Source organism: Drosophila simulans, chromosome 2R (genome assembly GCF_016746395.2).
Source record: "Drosophila simulans strain w501 chromosome 2R, Prin_Dsim_3.1, whole genome shotgun sequence".
NCBI classification, from domain to species: Eukaryota; Metazoa; Arthropoda; class Insecta; order Diptera; family Drosophilidae; genus Drosophila; species Drosophila simulans.
In genome coordinates, this window is record NC_052521.2 from 16,347,204 (window position 1) to 16,369,718 (window position 22,515).

Below are 22,515 nucleotides of genomic sequence, written 5' to 3' on the forward strand. Positions count from 1 at the left end.
ATTTGATAGTTTTAAAATCTAAGATATTCACAAAATAATTATCTTGAGGGTTTGTGTCGCGGCTATACCTTAATGAGAACTATTTGTCAACTTCAAAGTCTAATGAATAAATTTTAAATATTAAAATTGCTTACTAAAATTTTCATTAGAATACAATTTATGCATCTGAATATACATTTAAATCAAAATAAAAATATTCGATACGTTCTTAAGTGTGCCCACACTAGTCTATGACTCACGATGGTATTTTGGGGAAACAAGATTTTTGAGTGAATTCATGGATGGTTGCGAGCGTTCAACGTAAATGGTATACCACCATCTGGGCACACTGTCGCGAAAAACGAATCGAAACGGAACGCAAAGCGGACACGGACTGTTTTTTCCGGGAAAAACGCCGCCTTTCCTTTGATTTGTTTGGTGCTGTCGCGGAAATGACACCGCCAAACGCCAGCGATTAGTTGTGAGTGATTGGATTGAGTTAATAGTAATCGCAAACAACAAAACACGAAAACAAGTAAAGATCGCATAGTTTTTGGGGAAAAAGGAGCTCATCTTATAGAACATCCTGGGCTCGCGAAAAGTGTGTGTATGTGTGTGCTGGTGTACTGTTATTAACAAAAATCGAGCAATCGCCCAAGTTGAAACTCTATTTTCGCGTCGACAGAGAGAGCCGAGAAAAATTGGTGTCTACTCCTTGAAAAGGAGTTTTTCGCTTCTTCCTCTCCCCCGCCCGCCCGCTCTCTTTCACTCTCACTCTCTCTCTCCCGCTAACTCACGCTCATAACTGTGTTTGTTTCGGTTTGCGTGTGGTGTGTGTGCAATCAAAAACCCGAAAAGAAGTCAAGCATTTTAATTAAAAATCTAAATCACAATTATTTTCTAAACCGCCAGAGACGTGAAAATTGCAATTCGCTCTCTTTCTCGCTCCCTCTCTCTTTGTGGGAAGCTGAAGAAGAAGCAGCAGCAGCGGAGCAGACGCCGCACACCAATACCAACGCATTTTCGCTGTGGAAACGGAATCAACCAAAATGTTGTGGTAAGTTTTTGTTGCTTTTCTGCAAGAATTTATTTTTAATCCAGGAAATGCACTTGATTTTTTTCGATTTTATATGCTTTCCATTATAATGATATGTGCTGCTGTTTCATCTTCAAAAGCCCCCTTGCTGTTTGCCAATTTCCTCCTGCTGCCTTCCTCTTTAACTGCTGCTTCTTCTTCCTATACAAACACGCCCTTTTTTGCGCACCTCTCCCTTTTCCCTCGGCGTGCGTGCATGTGTGTGTGTGCGAGGGCAGTTTTTAGATAGTTTCGCCAACATTTAAATTCGCTTAGATTTGCGCAAATTAAGTGTGGGCCCTTTAAAAACAGCTGTCGCTACTCTGGCTGCTCTTCTTTTTTGCTTTTTGCCTGCACCCAAAACCTGTTTTCATTTTGAACAGGGGCGGGTGTGTAGTAAAGTTGTAGGGGATCCTTTTACATATTTTATGAAAATAAAGTTTAATAAACAATATCATATATTATGGGTATTTTAAAACAAGTTCTTGGAGTGGTAGGTCAATCCCTTCATTAAAAAGCCCCAGGTTTTGCTGCTGATTTCGTTTTTGGAGTTCCAAGAAGAAGAAAAGGGGCAGCTGTTCCTTTTCGACTCTGCTTTAATTACTTATTTAGCTCCCCTCTCTCGCTCTGCCTTCCCTTTGTTGTTGTTATTCCTCTTGTTTTGGCTGCAACTGCACTGCCTATTCTTCTTCTTCCCGGGCTTCTTTCGCCGCAAAACAAACAAAAACCTGCCAAATGAAAAGGAGCACAAGGAGAGAGCGAGGGGCGCGGAGAGAGCGAGCTCCCAAAAAAGAGAGAGAGAGATGCGCAGATTGTGCGGGTGGGGCAGCCTCGATTTTCCTCCTCTTCTTCGTGTTTGTTTGAACTTTAATTTATGCCACAGCTCTCCAGTCGCCGTTTCCACTTCTACTTCAAGCTCTGCCCCCCTTCCCTTCCCGCACCCCTTATGGCCAGCAAACATTCAAATGTCAATGCACCAGCAGCCAGCAACTACAACAACAACAACTACTACTAACCAACCAAGACTGCAAAACTCCTTTAGCCCTGAAATGGCAGCCAACTTTGCCATGACTCATTTTTCGGCTTTTACGCTCGCCTGCCAAATGAAGCGGGCCAAAGACCCGACACAAACAAACACAATGCCACACTCATAGGGCTCAAACCGAAGAAACCCGTTCGCAAATGGGCCGAAAGTCAGCGTTTCATGGCAAGCAATTCAATTAAAAGCCCAACTTGTAACTTACTCAACATCAAGGTGGGTTATTATGAAAACCATTTGTCGTTGACTACTCAACAATCCAAACTATAGTTTAGTTTTATAACTTCGAAACAAAACTGCATTACTATAATCAAGTGTTGAATGTTTTTCAATTAACAGCAAATAAGAAGATTTAAGACGAAAGAGTTCAATATACATAGTATTATTATAAAAACCTCTATAGTTTTCCTCATTTGAATTTTACTCTTTTCTATGCAATGTTATAAGATTACCATATCTCGAAGCGCCATATGATAATGGAAGTAGGGGAAGTTCCATTTCAGATCCAGAAATTTGCATTCAGCTTGCTACCTACCATTTATTCCCACCTCTTTCTTGGCCTACTCTTCGTTATGCTTTTCCCCGCTTCTTTGGGTTTCCCTTGGGCAAAACCGATTTGAAAACACATGGCCGCATGCAACGCGGATTTCGTAATTGTTGCATTAGAACGGGAAAGGTGTTGCGATAGAACGAGAGAGGTATGGAGTGTGGGAGGGAGAGAGAGAGAGAGAGAGAGAGAGAGAGAAAGAGGGTGTGACGACACAGTTATTTGAACACCGTTAGCCCAGTTTTCCAGCTGCTACTAGATAAGATAAAAAACTTAAGTAAACCCCGCCGAATGAAGCGGAAAACAAAACCAAAACACACATGTCCTCGCTTTACGATTCGCTTTGGTTAATAACAAACAGACAACATGCTCCCCCATTTGTAGTTGTTTTTGTTTTATTTTTGCTTGCCCCATTTCCATTTTATCAGCTTTAAAATGAATTACAGTCAAGCGTCTATAAGATGGACAATTTACTGTGGCAACTCCTTGAACTACAGTTTTTCAGTTTTGATGCACCTTCTAAATTGACTTCTTATGCTGAATTTCTTGAGCAAAGTTACCACAACTTGTTTAAGTTGTCGAAGCCTTACTGTATTTAAAGTGAAATAGAGAGATAGCACTTCTTCCCTTGTTTACATTCCCTTGTTGGCATTTTATTTTTTTGGCATTTTTACGATGACTAAATGTTTGGAACGCTGGGTTTTACGCAAAACTTCCAGGTATTTAAGGCGGATGCATCGGAAAGAAACTGAAGCGAAAAAATACCTTTGAATCTGAATCATCAACTGGCCGCGTCAACTTTTCGTTTCTGTGAGTAACCTCGGGTGTCGTATCATTCAGCTTTAGCCTCAAGCGGAAGACAAAGAGCGAAGCGGAGAGGCTGATATGGTTGTCGATGCATTGACCCCTGAACTCTGAAAGAGATGTCTATGGTGAGCCACCCACATGGATGCCACAACAAATCCAATTAACATTTCCGCATTGTTGTTGCTGCCAAGGCCTGTTGTCCACTTCCACATCCCCATCCACAGCCATTTCCTCCCACTCTCCGCACTCGACTCGAGTCATCCAATCCCAACCAATCCGTTTCAATTCAGTTCGCATCGGAATCTGAATCTGTGTGTGAGTTATGGAGATGCGGGACCAACATGAAGAGCCTAGGAATCGGAATCTTGAGACATGTTTTTTCCTCTGCCCGATTCTTTCTCTGCTTAACCGCTAGCTTCCTTCCACTTGGCCAAGGAAATGGCTCGTGACACAGATCTTTTGTCTAATGACTCTATAACTAAAACTCCATGGAACCTCGGCAACTCTAGCCAGCAATTGCATGGCCATTTCTCAATAAATCAATTGTACACTGAGAAAAATTTGTATCGTAATAAATACTTTTTTGGGTCTATGAATGTAAAGCAATAAACATTTTCTACTAAGATAGTAATATTTTACTTTGCTGATACTTTAGTTATACCCACTAAGTATATTTTATATGGTATATAACATTATAGAAGTTATGAGAATCTGATTAAATCTTAAGATTCTTTTCCTTCTAAATGAATGTTGTGTTTCTTTCGATGCATTAAATATATTTATTAAACGCCGGCTGCATAATTCATGATCCACAGAAACGGAGACCGCCAATCGGAATCGGATGTGTGGAACGTGTTTGGGTTTTCTCATTAGAGTATTCCCCTTTATATGCCCCCATGCCACGCTGACTAATTAATATCTTTCACTTGGCCGCTTGTTGATTCAATCAATTGTTTTTGTTTATATCTCTGGATTTGTGTGTCTGTTTCGCCTCTTCACAATGTTCTGCGCAAATTCAGGAAATGATTTGATCTGATTTGATTGGATTGGATATTGCTGAAACTATAATATTTTGCATATGACTCACAAAAACTGAGCTAGACAGATAAAACAATCTTATCTTGATTGGACTTTTATCGCCAGCCATGGGAAAGTGCGGGGAAATGGGGGCATGCAGCTTAGGCGTCGTTTCAAGCGGCAATTAAGTAATAGTTAATGGAGGGAATTAGCGATCCAGACAACAAGAGTCAGCTGTCATCGCAGAAAACTGGAAAGTAATGCAGCTATGTACTTTGAGATCTTTACTTTGGAAACGGTGATACCCTGTAAGTGAACACCACAAACGAGCATATGACGCTTGTCGAGATTGGAATGTTTATAAAGCTTTAATTCATTATCATCGCTGTTTATTTAGCAAGAGTACATACTTGTTAGGAAGATTGTTTAGGCACATGTTCTAACTTTTCCAGATAAAGAAGAATAATGTGATTTAATAAACCTTCAGAATATAGAATAGTGTACACACCTACCTAAGGGGTAACCAATATTCTATCATCTTATCAAAAACTTAATTCTTTCTAAAGCTTGTTGCAATCGCAGCGCTGAGAAGCGTCAGCCAACTCAGATTAAACTTGAACATTCTCATACAAATGTGCCCTGTTTGCGTATGCATAAAACACAAATGTGTATATATGATAAATACGAGAGGCTATATATGGCATAAATTGCAGATATAACCGGGTCGCAAACTGCACAGATAAGCGGAAAATTCAGAAATGAAATTTCGCTTAAGTGGAAGCTTTCATTGTCTTTCGGATTCTTCTGTTGCATTTTAGTATACAACATACATATGCCAGAAAAATGTAAGCCATGAAATGTGAGTCGCCAGAGAAGTTCTCTTCTCCTATCCTGAAGATATATGTACATTTAATAAGACCTCCACTGTAGTTGGCCATGGGCATCGCACTTCGTACTTAGCCACGTTCTCCTCAAGCTGTTTGGCCTGGTAATTGCTCTGGCGTTTAACCATTTTTTACGGCCTAGATATTTTGCCACAACAAACAGAAAACGGCAAGCGGCAAAAAAAAGATGAAAAGCCGTGGAATACATGGACCTAGCCCACAGTTTCATGGGTTCCCCATCTTCTTGAGCTCGTCTTCTGGCCCGACTGCTACTACTTCACGCTCTAACGCTTGGCTAGCTGTATATACTATATATGGTCATATATGAATATGTCTGCTTATTTATCCCCCTTTGCAGATGCAGTGCCTCAGATATGCGAGCCATGTAATTTCTATGAGTTGCAGATTAATTAAAACGAAATTATGTTGTCTGCGGCTAATTTACAATTTACATTTGTTTAAACTGAGTTGGGGAATGGGTTTTGAAGTAGGCTTTCTCGGTATTAACCGTATTTGGCCAAAAATAATACCATTTCGAACCATAAACAAGAAGTTTATTTTTGGACGCGCTTCTGGGAAAGAGTATAAAAAAAAAGCAGCAAAGCAAGAAAACTTTTTGTTTTCCGTTTCAAGGTAAATTACGATGTGAAAATTGATCATGAAAATGTGCGGAGCAAAGCAAAGTGCGCAAAAAAATATTGGGTATATGAAGAATTCTCGGAACACCAAATACTAATTGAATTCTGTTGTGGGAGTTTTCATGTTGCAAGATCCTCCATTATTGACAAAAGCGAAGGCCCCAGAAAAATTTCAGATAAACGCGTTATCTTCAAATGCGAATGCTTCCCTCTCGACTTGAAAACGGGAAGTGCTCCACTGATAAATCCTCAATAAATACAGTTGTTGAGGGAATATATAAGTTTTATGTTTGCCCCGAGTTGGAGGCTACCAAATATATGTGTAAATCTCTGCCAAAAGTGATTCTCAAAAAATAAAAAGTCAACAGCTGAGGGCACATAATTATAGTAGGGCTGATATCCCCATTGGGTTTTTCATCAATCTGGTATGATGATGGAAACCGAATTCAAATCGCGTCAAAGTTGCAGGCGAAGTTGATTGCAAAGTCAATCCCACCACACATTTACCCCTTGATCCCCTTTTTATAGCCCCCGCACTTTGCTCAATGGAATTGCAAGCACTTGAAGTGCTTCCGGTCTCTCGGTCTTCAAGTCTGAAGTTTCCAGCGTCGGCAAAACAACGAAAACGGGAAATATAAAATGCCAACAACAAAAACACCATCGCCGGGAAGTGAAAAGTGGGTGGGATTTCTTTCGTTTTCTTGTTTTCAACTAAAAGCTTCCACCTAAACTTCAAATTCGTACGTTTCTTTTTTGCCTTGGTTTCAGTTTTTAAAATGCTTCTTGAGAGGTTTGCGGAATGGCCCACAGGTGGCGTTGCATTCGTCTATCTCGCTTACTCCCGTGATACGTCCGTCTCGTTTTTGCCCCTTCACACATTCCTATCTTCCTGCACAATTTGTAACTTGAACTCTTTTGTTGGCTGCCTTCCCGTCCCGCTTCTATTGTTATTTCTCGCTCAATTGCAGTGACTTTTCCCCACCCTTTTTTCTCGGCTTTTTCTCACTTTCCTCCTCCCTTTGCCCTCCCACATTTCTGGATTTTTTTGTACCCTAAAGGAAGTCTAACTATGCTGGAAATTCTTAGCATAATTGTATGATTCTATAGATAGTTTATAAATATTATTATATTTATATGATATAAATATCAAATTTAACTTTGTGAATGTTTAAGCCATTGTTTGCCGAATAACTCTACTTTACACTTGTAACTAATGTTATTCCAAATAGTTTTCCTTGATGCGAGGGTATTTTAACTTCGGTTCGCCTGAGTGTTCTTACTCACTCGTTTCCCTTTAGATTATATTATGATTATGATATTTTTATGATGCTCCCCACTTGAACTTTGTGCACCGCCAGCGGATTGTGGAAAAGCCAGTGCTGGAAAGCGGTTGGTGGGGGGGGCGGTGCTGCATTGTCACAGAATTTGTGGGCACCACACTCCATTGTGCCAGTGACAGTGTAATAATTTAATAGACTTCCCCTTTTGTGGTGGAAAATGTTTGACTTGATTCTCTGGCTTTTTTTTATCAGCTGGGAGAACATAAATTCCTCAACAACACCGACAACAACAGACAATTGAATCATTATTCAATAATTATCGCTGACAAGAAAAACAAAAAAAAAGATTTGCCGCGCTCCATTAACTTTACGCTTTGAAGCAAAACGCCGACCGAAAAAACAACTTGAATTTTTTTCCAAATATGCCAGTTCCACTCCTCGATTTTCCGCCACGAATCAGAGCGAAGATCGATCTACGAATTAAGTTGCAAAGACGTTCGGCCGTCCAGGGTTAATTCCTAGACGACAGCCACGCCCTAAACAAAAGGGAAAAAACTTGCAACATCTTTGGCCAAATTAATAACTTGTAGATATGTTTTTAATTTGCAGCTACTGCCAAAGGCGAACACACAGAAAATAAAGAAGCCAAGACACGCTGAAGAAGAAGCTCATAATGATAATGATGACTTGCCGGTTGGCTAGCCATGTTTTTTGATATGCCTGGGAATTCAGGTCAACAGGGAACACACAGTTGCTTCCTCATCCCAAAACTATAGGTCTCATTCTTCTGCGAAGCAATCCATCCCAAAGCATCCATCGATTATCGCCAGCTCCTTTCGCAAATCGATCAATTAGATCTTTCAGCGGGCAAGATCACAAGTACCGAAGTGCGACCCAAATAAGCATTAAAATTGTGCAGTAATTCCATTTGGCCAACACGTGTGTGCGCACAGGTCCCAAAACCCCGGGGCCAAAAGTCCCTACTCGGGAGTCCCACAAATGAGTGGAAAAAACGCGGACAAAGCCTGGCCCCAAAACCAGTTACCATCCAGCAGCTCCAACTCCGAAACACTCCCCTTGGGGCTGAAAAAAAAAGAAAAAAAGAAAACAGCAGCAGAGGAGACAACAGAAATTACCGCATAAAGCGAGTGGCATGAAGACAAATGAAAGGGGGAGTTTTGGTGGCAGGAAAAGTTAGCCGGACTTAATGAGGATTCGTTGCGACTTTTATGAGCTGCAAGTGAAAAATGAATGGAGGCACTGAGCCAAAAAGTCAATTTTAAACCTTAAAAATGTAACACTTTTATTATAAAAATCTATAAATTATGCTAATAACTAATAGTAAAATGTATATCAGTCGTGTAAAATTCGTGTAAAAAAATGCCTAAATTATATTTTTTTTATTACTGTGTAGTAGGTGAAGTAAATTGCAGGAAAGGAGGAGTCAAGGGAGTATATAGGGTTTCTGGGGAAGGAGCGTTGACTCAATGGTTCCTTCTGTGAATAGGACACTAGAGTGGTTTCGTTCGGGCTGACAAATTGTTAATATCACGCGAGGAGGGAAATGAGTCAACTCCTAACCCACTGACATCATCGGGAGAGGTGAAAATACCAGGAAAACGCTTTCAAATAAATGGTGTCTCAAGGAGAGTTTCGGTATGACTCCTAAAATGTTTAGATAACGAGTGACTTAAATCGTATTCTTGTACTATTACTAAGGCTAAATATTATTGTTCTTTGCATTTGTTTTTGGTAAACAATTGAGCTGGTCAACCGATATATGCGCTAGTCACCCTTGAAACCGGGTTAAACATCGAAATTTAAACCGGTAACAAATTTACACCGTGTATGAACTCTGATCCCTTAGAGAACTTCCTCCCTGCGAAACGGAGAGCCATTCTAAAGTGCAAACTCTTGGCCAGGGGTTGCTGTCCCAAATCAGACGAGTCCAAAACCACCCTTGGCCCAATATATTTCCTTATCCTCCCTTTTTGCCTGCCGAGTGCCAAATATTTCACTTGTTCTTCATTTCTGACTCTCTCATGCTCTCTGTTTGTTTTATTTTGTTCGGGTTTTTATTCTGGATAATTGCCCAGGGGCTTAATTTTCGGTGGTGTGTGCTTTTCTTTTTTTTTGGACAGGGGGAAGCGGCACATATGCGCCTGCCACCCATTTTGCCGCCCACACCTTGAAGTTGCCCTTCAATGGCTTTCTTTTGTTTTGGAATATGCGAAAATTAACTGGTAAAATGTTGGCCCATCAACACGGGGGTAAATCCAACATTTTCCAATTAAAAAAGTCACCCAACTCCCACTTCTTTTATTTATTTTTTTTTTTTGCTGCAGCAATGTTGCAACAACATTTCCGGGTAAAAAAAGTTAAAACTACAAGTGCGTGCTTTTGAATGAAGGTTTTTCCAGGCGGAATTCTATGACGTAAGCGGTGGGGTTTTCAGGAGGCAGAGCTTGGCAGAGCGGAATGGGAATGTTGGGGGGGAGGAAAACTAGGTCAAAATTCTTGGCCCAAGATGTTGCCGCGGGGGCGTGGCAGCGAGGGGCGGCCCAGATCTTCTTTAAAGCGCTGACCTGATTTTTTATCCGCCTCTAAAATGCAAATGCCTCGTTTCATTTTACTTTTGTTTACTGCGGCTTCCATTATGACTTGTGTCTTTTGTCAATGACCAAAATAATAGAAAGATAGATGGAAAGAAAAAGTCAAGCAATTCGTTTTAGTTCGGTTCTAATACCGAGTTGATTGTTCTGCGCGGGTTATTAATTCATTAGACCAGCTTTCACTACCGCCGATGGTTAATTGATGGGTTCTGCATATAACAGTGCCGTTTTCAAGGTTCCCAGATATCGATTTATCCATGGGAGATATTTTGCGGAACAACTAAGTTTATTACATTTCGACTCCGGGTGCGTTGACCTCACCTTTTTCATACCCTTTTTTTTGGGGCTGCTTCCAAAGCAATTGCCTCATTACGCAAATGCCTCATAAACGATGTGGCCAATATCAATTCATGGCCGTTCGGTCAGAAAAAAGGACGGGCGGTTCGATTGGTACCGAATGGAGCAAGCTAAGTGGAAAAAGGGGATACAACTACTTTTGCAAACGGCCCTCGTTGGATGGAGGAAATTGGCAAACTTGTGCTCGTAAGGAAAAAGGGGGAATATTCGCATTGATTTTCCCACCAAAAGAAGTGGTATCTGTGGGATACACGTGTGCCTGCACTTGATTTACGAGCTGTAACCGTAATCGTATCTATATCTGTATCTGTATCTGTATCTTCTTCTTTTCCGGTCTTGCAGATCTCATACCCTTGAAAAGCCCAGACACTGGAAGCGAATTTCCCTCCACAGCAGAGAACCGAAGAGAAACGTGAAAGCTGAAGGCAGCAGCTAGGAAAACAACGGAAACCAAATTGCAATGACGTAAGTTTACACGACCAGAACATTTGACAATGAATAGATACAACACTCACTTACTTGCGTATCTGCCAGATACAAGTTATGTTGTCAATCGCTTGTGAAGGACATTTCAATTAGACAAACGACAATTTCTGACTTTCATTCAAATTGAGTTCAATTCACATATGCTCTTCGAATTTTTCTGAAAGTGTGATTGCCACCTTAAAAGTGATTGTCTATGACATTTGTGGGTTTAACATTTTGGCAGAATTATACATACATATAGTATAGGTTTTTTTTTTCAATAATCAAACGACAATTTTATGCTTTTATTCAATTGAGTTGTAATTCCCTGGCCTTCGGCATAATTTTGTTTACTTGACACCTCTAAAATTGATGCCTGCAAAATTTATGGGTCGACCTTTTTGGAAGCTCATTTGCCAGAATTTATGGCTAACCCAAACCCAGTTCCTTGGGGATGGGGCTGGGGCGTTAATTTTCGAAAAGTGGAGCAGCTAGCTGCTCGCTTATTAATCCCCATAATTTGTTTGGTCTAAAAGCGGGGTGCGGCTTTCCATTTGGGGAGTTAGTTTGCTTGCTGAAAAGCTGGCAGAACACCATCCCCTTACGATAAATGAATTGTGAATAAGCAAAAACGTTGCAAGTTTGCGTTTATTTAGTTTTTTTTCTCTGCCTTTTTTTTGGGTGTGTCATCATTAAAATGTTGTCTCCAAGGAAATCCGGTCAGCTTAGCCAGCGAGTGCTTTAAACTTAATTTGTGCGCAGCTTTTCCCCTGAATTTGTCCAGTTCGCTGAGTATCCCAGTTGAAATTCCGCCGCTCAATGGGTAACATTTGTCCCACGGAGCCGCTCGATGGAAGTCTACCGAATAGGTGAGGAGCAGATGCATCTCTGGCGCCTGTTTATTAAATGCGTCTATTTCGATCAGTGAAGTGCTCCCTAATTGCAGTACCATAATTGCCGGCTTATCGTGTGCATTAATCAAAACGAATTTCATTGAAAGAACCGTTTTCGAAAAATTGAAAAAGTTCTTATGTTTACCGGTACAAAATCAAACGAGTTCTGAGTTTACCCGGGCTTATTTGTGTTTGAGTTTAAGTCACCACGAATGTGGATATACATAAGTAAATATGAGTGGTTCGTCGGAACGTCCAACGTTAATCCTTTTGGCTGTGAGCTTGATTGAAGTCGGTTTCCATAAGCTGAATGGATCCCAACATATCGTCACCTGTGCCAGTGGATAAGAAGGTCTGAGATGAGGTGCTGCAATGTGACCCAAATCCAGGCTTTTGTCAGGATTTATAAGTTGCTAGTCACTACTGAGAAAAAAGTTGCTGTACACAATAAACAAACAAAAAATAAACAAAAAATGTGAATGAAATCATCTATAAGTTGTGTATTTTATATTAAATATTCACCATCATAAACAAACTTGTTTACAGTTGCCTTTCCGAATTTGTGGTTTGCTAAAGCTTAGAAAAATATTATTTTCCATCCAATAATAATGTTCAAACTAAGTGAGCACGGATTTTCTCGCAGTGCAGCCTCGGCAGGAAGCGCTCCTCCCGTGACGAGTTCATCGCGCAGTGATATTCGATATTGATTGAGACCCCCACTTGTCCCCCAGCACTTCTTGATGTTTGCCATGGGCAAACTGTTTTGAGTCTCCTGTCTGCCTGGCAACCTACTTTGTGACTCCGCTGCTCACATGTGTGGGCCCTGTTTGTTTTTATGCTTTTTTTTCCCAGTCCGATGTCTGCCTGCGGGTCTTTATGGACAGCCATATGGATTATAGTACTCGCATTCGTAGTGCCCCTTAGAAATATTTAGTTGCCAAATCATTTAAGCCGCGGCACACGCTCTGGTCCAAAAAAAGTGGGGTAAAAAAACCAACTGAACCATTCTGACAGAGCCATTAAAGCTAGCCGGTAATCGGTTGGCTCAAATCAGAGATCGGTGAACCACCAACAGCCACTACACAACCACTTACAATGGGCCACAATAATGTTAATTGGAAATTACGTTTAGGAATTGTTGTGGGGCAAAAAACCGAATCAGACTGAAACATAAGCCAGCGAGTCAGAAACAGAGGCTCAGATCTCTGAGAGCTGAGTGCTTCAAGTTGAGATAGACAATGTTGTATATGAATTTTTCATAACATGCTACAAGCTGTGCCTCCAGCTTGTCCCCCCATTTCCCGCCGCCGCCGCCGTCGTCGCTTTTCGCCGCCAAAGAACAGTTGAAATGGAGGAAACAAAAACGCAGCGAGGGAAAAATACTTGTAATAGTCACTCGAGGGGGAAATATAAATTATTGAGCTCGTTTCTTAAGTAATTATCGCACTGACGGACGGAACCAACTCACTGAATCACAAACACTGGCCGAATGACTAACTGGCGGATGGACAGACTGACCAACTGGTTAAACGGCGGTCACGAGACGTCGGCGAGGCTTCAAGATTGCCGGCAGAAATGCCCCAGGCGCAACTTTGTAAGATTTGAGAACTTATCGCATACCCTTCGAAGTTGCATGAGAAATTTGAGAAGGAACTTGCACAATTTCATAGCTAGGCGATAAGTTGTAAGGGTATACCCTTCAATTCATTATGACATATTTTAGAATGAACTTATTTCATTTTTTAGGATTTTGGTCATTGTATCTCTCTGAAGATTTTGAATATTTTAAGGATCTAACAATCCTTTTAAAACTCTGTTTCACTGCCTAAAAAGTTCTCAAAATATATATATAATCGTACTTCAAGCGTTTACATTATGTTTTGAGTATCAAAATCTGAAATACCTTGATCTTACATCCTTTCCTTAACCGAAAATCGTGTAAAACGAGAACGTTTTTTCTCAATAGGTTCTATGCAGACTACTACTTCCCCTCACGTCTTTTAATTGTCATGCCATTTGGGAATCGTCTGAAGCGACTGTGAGTCAGGTTGTGGTCTCCATCTACCTGGCCATTATGCTCGGTTCCCAGCTCGGGGTCAATCCAGCTCAACAGCCATAGCACATCTCATCATTTCTTATTATTTTATTGACTTTGAAGTGTAATTATTTGCCTTTTAGACGAATTCAAAGCGCAGCAGCCGCAAAAATGAGAGAAAAATACAGATTGTGAGCCGATATACTCAGTTTCTCGCTCACGTCTTTTCTGCTCATTCGCCTTTAGATTTTTTTTTCTCGGCTTTTGTTTGTCTTGGCCTCGACTGAGAGACCGTTTCGGTCTCTGAGACCCAGTCGCGATCTCAGTCTGGATCTTGGCTTTAGTCTCCAGCGGGTCTTGAGTGCGTTCAGACGTGTGCAGCTGAGATCTTGGAACGGCGAATGGTGATCGGTGATCGGTGATCAGTGACCAGTGGGCAGAGAGCGAATAGCCAAGATCCAAGAGCCTAGGCAAACATAAATACGATACATCCGATCCGATCGTTCGGTTTCATAGTGTGCTTAAGTGTGGGATCGATCGTGGGATCTGTTTAGTGTCTGTGACGCCTCTGCAAATATTGGCCAACGGTTAATGGCCATGAAGAAGCTCTACGCGAAGACCTCGTTCACCAGCAAGAAGCCATCGAGTGCCGCCAATTCCACTCCGATATTGGCCTACCACCAGCAGCAGCATCAGCAGCCGGGCAATGGCATATGCGAGTACCAGGTGGTGGCACCTGGTCACTCCGGCGAGCTGATGATACGCCGCAGCCAGAGTATGCACCACAAGATGTCGCCTCCACTCGGCGGGCTGGGCTCCAAGTCGGAGTACTACAGCATTGAGGAGCTGCAGGAGCTGGATTTGCTGGACTATCGTCATCCCATGTACCATCACTACCAGCAGCAGGAGTTGAGGCAGCGCTACCATGAGCACGAGCAGTTGGTGCTGCAGTTACCCAAGGCTAGTCCGAAGGCAGGACCCATCTATGAGGCACCACAGAGATCTCAGCAGCAGCAGGATCAGATGTTGTATGTACCAACGGCAACGCTAAGAGATTCATCATCAAGTGCAGCCACATCGATAACCAGCTCATCTACCCTAACTTCATCCCCGTCCCCATCCTCCTCTTCATCTCTGATCTTTTCCACTTTGCGCAAATGCGTTTCGCCCTCGAATCCCTCGGTGAATCCGAACCAACCCTCGAAAACTCAACCCTCCAAACTGGGCTGCTCCATGTCGTTTTCAATTAGAACGACAACGGCAACAGCAGCAACTGCGACTGCAACAGCAACACTATCGACACAGCAGCAACATCAGCAGGCACAGCAGCAACACAAGCAACATCTCTATAGCAACATACATCATTATCTGATCCGACAACAACAGCAGAAACAACACCACACATTACAACGTCGCCATAATTCGGTCAAAGATAAATTCATTGGGGGCATTACAACGATTTTTGCGTATGTGTAACCCACTTCCCTATGCGTCTGTCCTTGGGGTTCTGTAATAATCCCCTATTTTCCCCACTTTTCTCTACTATACTTCTCCAATCTCAGCACGTAGTACTTGGCCCTGGACTTTTGAATGCGTTTTTCAGCTTCAGCTGAGATCGTTCGTAAATCAAAGAACTCTTAACCCCCAGAGAGCAGCACTCGTCGTACTCTCCGCTTTAATCATAATTATAATTTAACGCCAATTAAGCTGGAAAACGCTATCGTGTGCACACGAATCTGCATCTTGCACTCCGCTGCAGTTTGAAAACTTAAGCTTAACGCACGAATAAATCCCCAAGGCATGAAAAATTTCACCTGCCACATATTGAAAACGCTCCCAAAGCGATTTTCTAGTGGCTCAATTATAGGCATACCCTCAGCATCCCATTTAACTGGCCATTTTTCGATTTTCATTTGGGTTTTCCACTCAGCTGCACAGCGCAAAAAAACGATTAAGATGTAGTTCGTACTGAAATATCTAATTGCTTTCTTTAACGATAAAAATAATATGTATCACATGTGTCCATTTTACGATTTAGTCATCGCAACATGAACTCATTTCCATTTATTTATAATCAAATGGTATTAAAACACATACAGTTCTGATTGTAGCTTAAATCTTGGAATTGGCACGTTTAATAGGCACTTTTTTTGTAAAATCGACTGAAAGCATTTTTTACTGATTGTGGAGCAGTAGTTAGTCATAAAATGCATTACTAATCCCAACTACTTTGCTGCTGCGAATTACTGAACTAATTTAAGTTGCATTAAAGTTGTTAAAATGAGTAAATCACTTTTACCAAAAGCTATGTTTGTGCTCACTCCAACTTCCTATAATTATTTTCGGATATGCAGTATCCAATTTATGAGATTTAAATCGATTCGATTGTAAAAACAGAAATTTAAAAAAACTGATTGACCGCTATTGTTTCGCAGTTTCTTATAGTGTGCAGAAAAAAAACTTCACTTTCGTTGCCACGAATTTCGATGCAAATCAAAGCGGACAGGCTCATAAGACTTAGCTCCGATCTGTCGGTGGTTATATAAGGCCCTGAAACGGCGCACAGCTGTGCCAGCCAGACTGCGACTCGGATTCGGAATCGTATTCGGATTGAGATTCGTCCGTCTGTCCAGGCGTCCGTACCGCCGATCTGCGCACTCCATTTAAGTGCAAAACTACTTGCGGCTTTTGGCCGGGCCAAGTCTGAAGCGAGAATACTGCCGACTCGACTCGTTTGGCGGCTGCTCTCCGTCATTATCTCTCTGTCCCCCAGTAACACACAACTCGGAGCAACTTGGAGTAACTTGGAGCTGCTCAGGCAACTTGGAGCGGTGCAGGCTAGCAAAAACAAAAAAGGGGCAGAAAAAAAAAGAACGGAGCTGTAGGATAGAAAGAACACATAGCCAAGTTGAGCAAAAGGCAAGGCAACTCGTCATCGCCTTTGCATTTTTCCAATGAAGGCGTTCATTTGTTGCTGGCCATGTTTACTTCACTCGCTGACTTTAATTGTCAACTGAGTGTCCCGGGGGGAAGAAAATGCTAAAGGTTGAAAGCAGCATACACACGTTCATATTAGAACTTTCATTAGAATCATTTAATCGGTCCGTGCGACTCGAGACGATCATCTGGCTGGATGGATGACAGGTGTGCGAGCATACAAAGAAATGCATTGCACTTCCTGTCCTGAAAGCGATGGGATTAGAGGGGGGTCGAGGGCATACATAGATCAAAGCCCTTGCTCACTTGAGGCGTGTGAAAAGTCTGGAAGATCACAGTGCAGCAAAGTGCAGTGGAATGGGTTCTTCAAGGGGAAAACTGTAGAGCCGATCTAATGATCTGAAAACGACTGCTCATTCTGCGACATTCTTTCTGGGAAGTCTTAATCGAGTCTAAGAAGTATTTTAATATGACGGCAAATCGATTTCTATGAATATATAAGCTTTCCATAGAACAATATATACTTTTTACTTCCAATCCCACGATAGCCATTAATAAATTTGTATCTCTTTCATTGAACTCGTTTAGTGCAAATAATAAAGTTGCCAAATTTGGCTAATTTGTTAGCACAACTTCCGTTTCGTTTCCCACGATCTTTTAAGACTTTGAAAGCGGTATTAAAAGATACGTTTTGAAGCTTTAAGATCATAAAATGGAACTGTTCTACATATATGTTTCTCGCACATTTTCATATCTTTCCTTCTCAAGGCAAGGGCTATTCCCTATTATCAACTTTTAGCTCGAACTTCTTCTTCCTCATCATTTCCATACACATTCAAGGTTCCATTCCATACCAGTTAAGTGACCCAACTAACCATGATATTCACAATTATTTCTTGCAGTGAGCAGAGTATTATTGGGGCGCGAGCCTCTGTGATGGTGTACGATGACAACCAGAAGAAGTGGGTGCCCTCGGGCAGTTCGTCGGGATTGAGCAAGGTGCAGATCTACCACCATCAGCAGAACAACACGTTCCGGGTGGTGGGACGAAAGCTGCAGGATCATGAGGTGGTCATCAACTGCTCCATTCTGAAGGGACTGAAGTACAACCAGGCCACGGCCACATTTCATCAGTGGCGCGATTCGAAATTCGTCTACGGCTTGAACTTCTCGAGCCAAAATGATGCGGAGAACTTTGCTAGGGCCATGATGCATGCCCTGGAAGTAAGTATATCTTTCACAACAAAATCTGCATCGTTCGCTAACATTCGAATGTCTTTCTCAGGTGCTCAGTGGTCGCGTGGCGAACAACCCAGGTGGACCGCCCACAAATGGCAATGGCTATGAGGAGGACATGGGCTATCGCACGATGACCAGCGAGGATGCAGCCATACTGCGCCAGAACAACAGCATAGGTGGGCACGTCACGCCCTCGGCCCAGACGCCCACCTCGCAGACCAACCAGAACAACATCCCCCAGAGCCCGCCGACGCCCCAGGGTCATCATCGCACCAGCAGGTAGGCTCCATTTCCATTAATTGTGTTGGATACGGCATGCTCATTGCAATGGAAAAACCCATTAGCTCAAACTCGATTGATCTATTGAATAAGTCATTAGTACATTTTAGTCGGAACATCACTTTTCTTTGAACATTGTAAAGCTGAAAATCCGTGGTTGTTATAAATGAATCCTAAAGTCAAGAATTTCATAGTCGAACGACAGACCATTTTCCAATTAGTCTTCAGATGCAGATACATTTTCTAGCAAGATATGTATTACGCAAGTTAGGATCAATATCTATCCACTCATACATGAGCAGTAGCTGCCAACACTTTTATCCGAGTTCGTGTCTCATCGCTCATATCACTCATTGATCCATCCCCATCCCACGCCGAACCTTTGCTCACCCAAAAAGGAATTCCCTCAGCGCCCCACCGGCACCACAGCCCCAACAGCAGCAGCAGCAGGCGCAGCAAATGGGTCAGCCGGGATCCCACTATGGACCCACTGGAAATGGACCCACTTCGAATGGCCTGCCACAGCAGGTGAACTCACAGATTCCGCCGGCACCGCAGCAGCAGCCGCAACAGCAACAGTTTCAGCAGCAGCAGCAGCAATATCAGCAAATGGTCCAGGCGGGCTATGCGCCCTCTCAGGTGAGTTGGATATGCTATAACCTCACCCCGTCCCAGTTTCCTCATGCGGTATTTCTGTTTCATTTCATTGGCAAATTGGCTTGATCCTGAATCTGAATCTCCTGAAAACCCCGACACACCACCACCATCAAACCCCAACAGCAGTATCAGCAACCCCACTACGTGCTCTCCAATTCTAATCCCAATCTAACTGTGCACCAATACCCGACACAGCAGGCGCAGCAGCAGCCGCCGCAAGCGCCACAGCCGCCGCTCCAGAACGGTGGAATGTACATGGTGGGTCATGGTCATCTTCCGAGCTCCGCGAGCGCCAACAGTGTTGTGTACGCCAGCCAGCAGCAGATGCTCCCCCAGGCGCATCCACAGGCACCTCAGGCGCCGGCGATGCCAGGTCCGGGCTACGGAGGTCCACCAGTACCTCCGCCCCAGCAGCAGGCAGAGAATCCGTACGGTCAGGTACCCATGCCGCCGCCAATGAATCCGTCACAGCAACAGCAGCCAGGTCAGGTGCCTCTAAACCGGATGAGCAGCCAGGGCGGTCCAGGTGGCCCACCGGCTCCTGCTCCGCCCCCGCCACCACCCAGTTTTGGTGGAGCTGCTGGAGGAGGACCACCGCCACCAGCCCCGCCACAGATGTTCAACGGCGCACCGCCGCCGCCAGCCATGGGTGGTGGACCACCGCCGGCTCCACCAGCACCGCCAGCAATGGGTGGCGGACCACCGCCAGCACCGGGCGGCCCAGGGGCACCACCACCACCTCCTCCGCCGCCGGGATTGGGAGGAGCGCCTAAAAAGGAAGATCCCCAGGCAGATCTCATGGGCTCGCTGGCCTCCCAGCTGCAGCAGTTCAAGCTCAAAAAGAATAAGGTAAAATATCAATTTATTTAACTTATGCAACCTGACTAAGCATTGTATAACCGTTTATTGTTTTTAGGTCACCACCTCTGCTCCCGAGAATAGCGGCAGCAGCACCTCCAGTGGAGGCAGCGGCAACTATGGAACCATCGGACGAAGCTCTAATGGCATGGCCTCCATGATGGACGAGATGGCCAAGACGCTGGCACGACGACGCGCCCAAGCAGAAAAGAAGGATGTGAGTCAACTTGTTCAACTTATTCCATAATCAATATCTTAATTGATTGGAACATTGCAGCCCGATCCTGAAGCCGAGGTGAAAAAACGCCCCTGGGAAAAGTCCAATACACTGCCCCATAAGCTGAGCGGCGGAGCTGGAAGCGGATCAGCAGGAAGTGGCCATGAAGGAGCGAATGGTAACTCGGGCGGTGCTGGAAGCAACACAACGAACAGTGGCGGCGAGTCCCCGCGACCCATGCGCAAACGATTCGGTAGTGCCAGCGAAGAGACCATTCTCAAGGTGGGTGATACCGACCGTGGTCACGTTAGAGGTCTATAACCTTTTATCCCTAAAGCAGGTCAATGGCGATGGCCTGTCGCTGGCGCTCTCCAATGGCGACTTGGACACACTGAAGGCTGAGATTGTGCGCGAAATGAGACTGGAGATTCAGAAAGTCAAAAACGAGATCATAGATGGTAGGTGGTATAGTAATAGTAGTATAGTAGAAAGTTTTCAATTGACACTGATCTTCCAACTATTCTTGCAGCTATCAAATCGGAGTTCAATCGCAGATAGATCAAAATGCTGTCACGATAAACGCGAATGTGTAACCAGGCTCTATCCAACTCACAACACTGCTGTCGTCCGTAAAGGGACGAAGATCAGGATCAGAATCATGAGACTGGAGAGAACCAGGAGCCGGGCGTGTAATTTAAGGCATTCGCGACGTATTCGATGATCGAAGCTCGCAACATTGCCAGAATGTTGACGATCGATCGACGAGGTGATGGCATGTGCATACGCATATTTATGATGCATTTGCTCTAGGTTAACACAAACATCTAGGCTAACACAAACACACACACACACAAAGATGCAGACGATGAGGAGAAATTTAGTCAAAGTAATTATATTTTAATGGGAAGAACTGCTTACCGACTTCTATAAGTTATGTAACTAACTCTGTTGTACATTATTTTGCATAAGTCTATAAGCCAATTTTAGTGTGAGAACAAGAGAATTGCTTGCAATCTTCGGTATATCGTAATCCCCCCTCTTTTTCGTTTGTTTTCCATACTACCCCACCTCTACCTTTTAGTTCGTTATACTCGCCGGGATTTCTCTATTGTTTCGTACCAAAAACAAAAAATCAAAATGAACAACGTTTGTAATTATACATAGAACGTATCTCTCTATACACAGCCACAAAAACATGCATATATACATATATATATATGGTTTAATATATATGGACTACTCATTAACCTAACCTAAAGGGAACTAGTATTACGACTCAAAAACAATTCCACAAACGTCATCCATCAAAGGTCCTGAAAAAATGGAAACACTCCACGCATTTCCTACAACAAAACCACAACATTTTCCTAAGCACACGATCTCATACGACTCAATTTAAGAACCAGCAAGTCTTCAGCAAATCAGAAACATAAACAAACAAACAAACAAACAAACAAAAAAAAAAAAACAGTTCAAAGCGGAATTGAGCGTGGTGTTCAGGACTCAGAGTTAGCTCGAGCAACTTAGCATTAGTGTCACACGAATAATTACTGCGATCCAGCGATCTATACGATCTATACAGCGAAATTAGAAAGCTAAATTAACAATCGACTGCTGCGTATTATACATATTAATAATACTTATAAATATATAAAGGAACGCCCATAAATAATGTACACTCCCCCCCCCAGACTCGGCGCAAAATGCCGCTCCTGAACATATGCGTACCAATTCAACTTCCATATACGACTAAGACTAAATAGCGAAATTATTGAATGATAGCAGGCCAAGCAAATCGGAAAAAAAGGTGGATCAGACAGCGGGAAAGAGGAAGGACGAAAGGAAGGACACGAGGCGGGAGCAGAGGAAGGATAAGGGATAAGAAGAGTTTAGTTCTTAAGCATAAAGAAGTGAAATTGTTTATTAAGTGGACAAAAATTTATTTATACTGAAAAGTGAAAGAGAGAGAGTGGTAGTTGTGTATAATTCGAATACATATATACATTTTAATTTTTTGTAATTTAACAATAATTTATATTGACTGTGCGAGGTTGCGTCGATATATGATATATGATTATATAGAGTATATGAAATACCTAGTTATATGGCGGCCACACACACGGTCCAGTCCGGTGTGGTATGTAAATGTTATGATTTTTGTATTTTTATATATGATCTTTGCATTGCGAAAACAATGGAAACAATTTAATATTAAACACACGTAAACTATTTTAAACGAAGCAAATGAAAATCGATGCGCCTTGCAGTGGGCGCAACTTTTTATGTATTAAATTAAATATATTATACACTTATATACAACCAGAATATTCAATATACATACAAGAGATGAGGAAACGATGTAGCAGCCAGCATTGACTCGAGATCAAAATATATATTAAAAATCAGCAACGGATTCACTTAGATCGGTAAGGGGCGTAAGTTATAGAGCGGCGGCGATCGGGGAACGAAGTATGAGCGCAAAAACATTATATGCATATTCAACAAAAGAACGTAAAGTGAAATAAACAGCAACGTTTGTATGTAAAAAAACGAAACATTTGTATTAATTTTCTACATTTATGGAAGTGAAGGTTGTCTTGGTTGACTTGGAATAAAGCGGTTTTTTTTTCGTATTTTAAATTATATTACTTATGTTAAAATTTCGTAGTTCAAAAGTTCAACAAATTCAATATGATAAGA

The 22,515-nt window shown here is 42.6% G+C and overlaps 1 protein-coding gene across 12 annotated transcripts; it reads left to right on the forward strand.

The window, feature by feature from the left end:
- Positions 1–265: 265 nt before the first annotated feature.
- LOC6735219 (protein enabled) lies at positions 266–22,365 on the forward strand. Of its 12 annotated transcripts, none has more exons than XM_044922565.1 (11): positions 267–514; positions 892–1,036; positions 10,578–10,700; positions 17,468–17,789; positions 17,851–18,083; positions 18,482–18,722; positions 18,864–19,589; positions 19,657–19,815; positions 19,876–20,097; positions 20,153–20,273; positions 20,345–22,365. In XM_044922565.1, the coding sequence occupies exons 3-11, from the start codon at positions 10,696–10,698 to the stop codon at positions 20,371–20,373; spliced, it is 2,058 nt and encodes a 685-aa protein (XP_044778500.1). In that variant the 5' UTR covers positions 267–514; positions 892–1,036; positions 10,578–10,695; the 3' UTR covers positions 20,374–22,365. The 12 variants fall into 12 exon arrangements, with proteins under 12 accessions (XP_016028503.1, XP_044778500.1, XP_044778499.1 ...); XM_044922564.1 differs by having other exon boundaries at positions 268–460; XM_016168459.3 differs by having other exon boundaries at positions 266–1,036.
- Positions 22,366–22,515: the final 150 nt, after the last annotated feature.

What these genes read in the sequence shown, in the direction of transcription:
- LOC6735219 (XM_016168470.3), top strand. Translation starts at nt 14,220, where the DNA reads ATGGCCATGAAGAAGCTCTACGCGAAGACCTCGTTCACCAGCAAGAAG. An exon ending in CAGCAGCAGGATCAGATGTT is followed by an intron (nt 14,657 to 17,467) that starts GTATGTACCAAC and finishes TATTTCTTGCAG; the next exon opens with TGAGCAGAGTATTATTGGGG. An exon ending in CCATGATGCATGCCCTGGAA is followed by an intron (nt 17,790 to 17,850) that starts GTAAGTATATCT and finishes TGTCTTTCTCAG; the next exon opens with GTGCTCAGTGGTCGCGTGGC.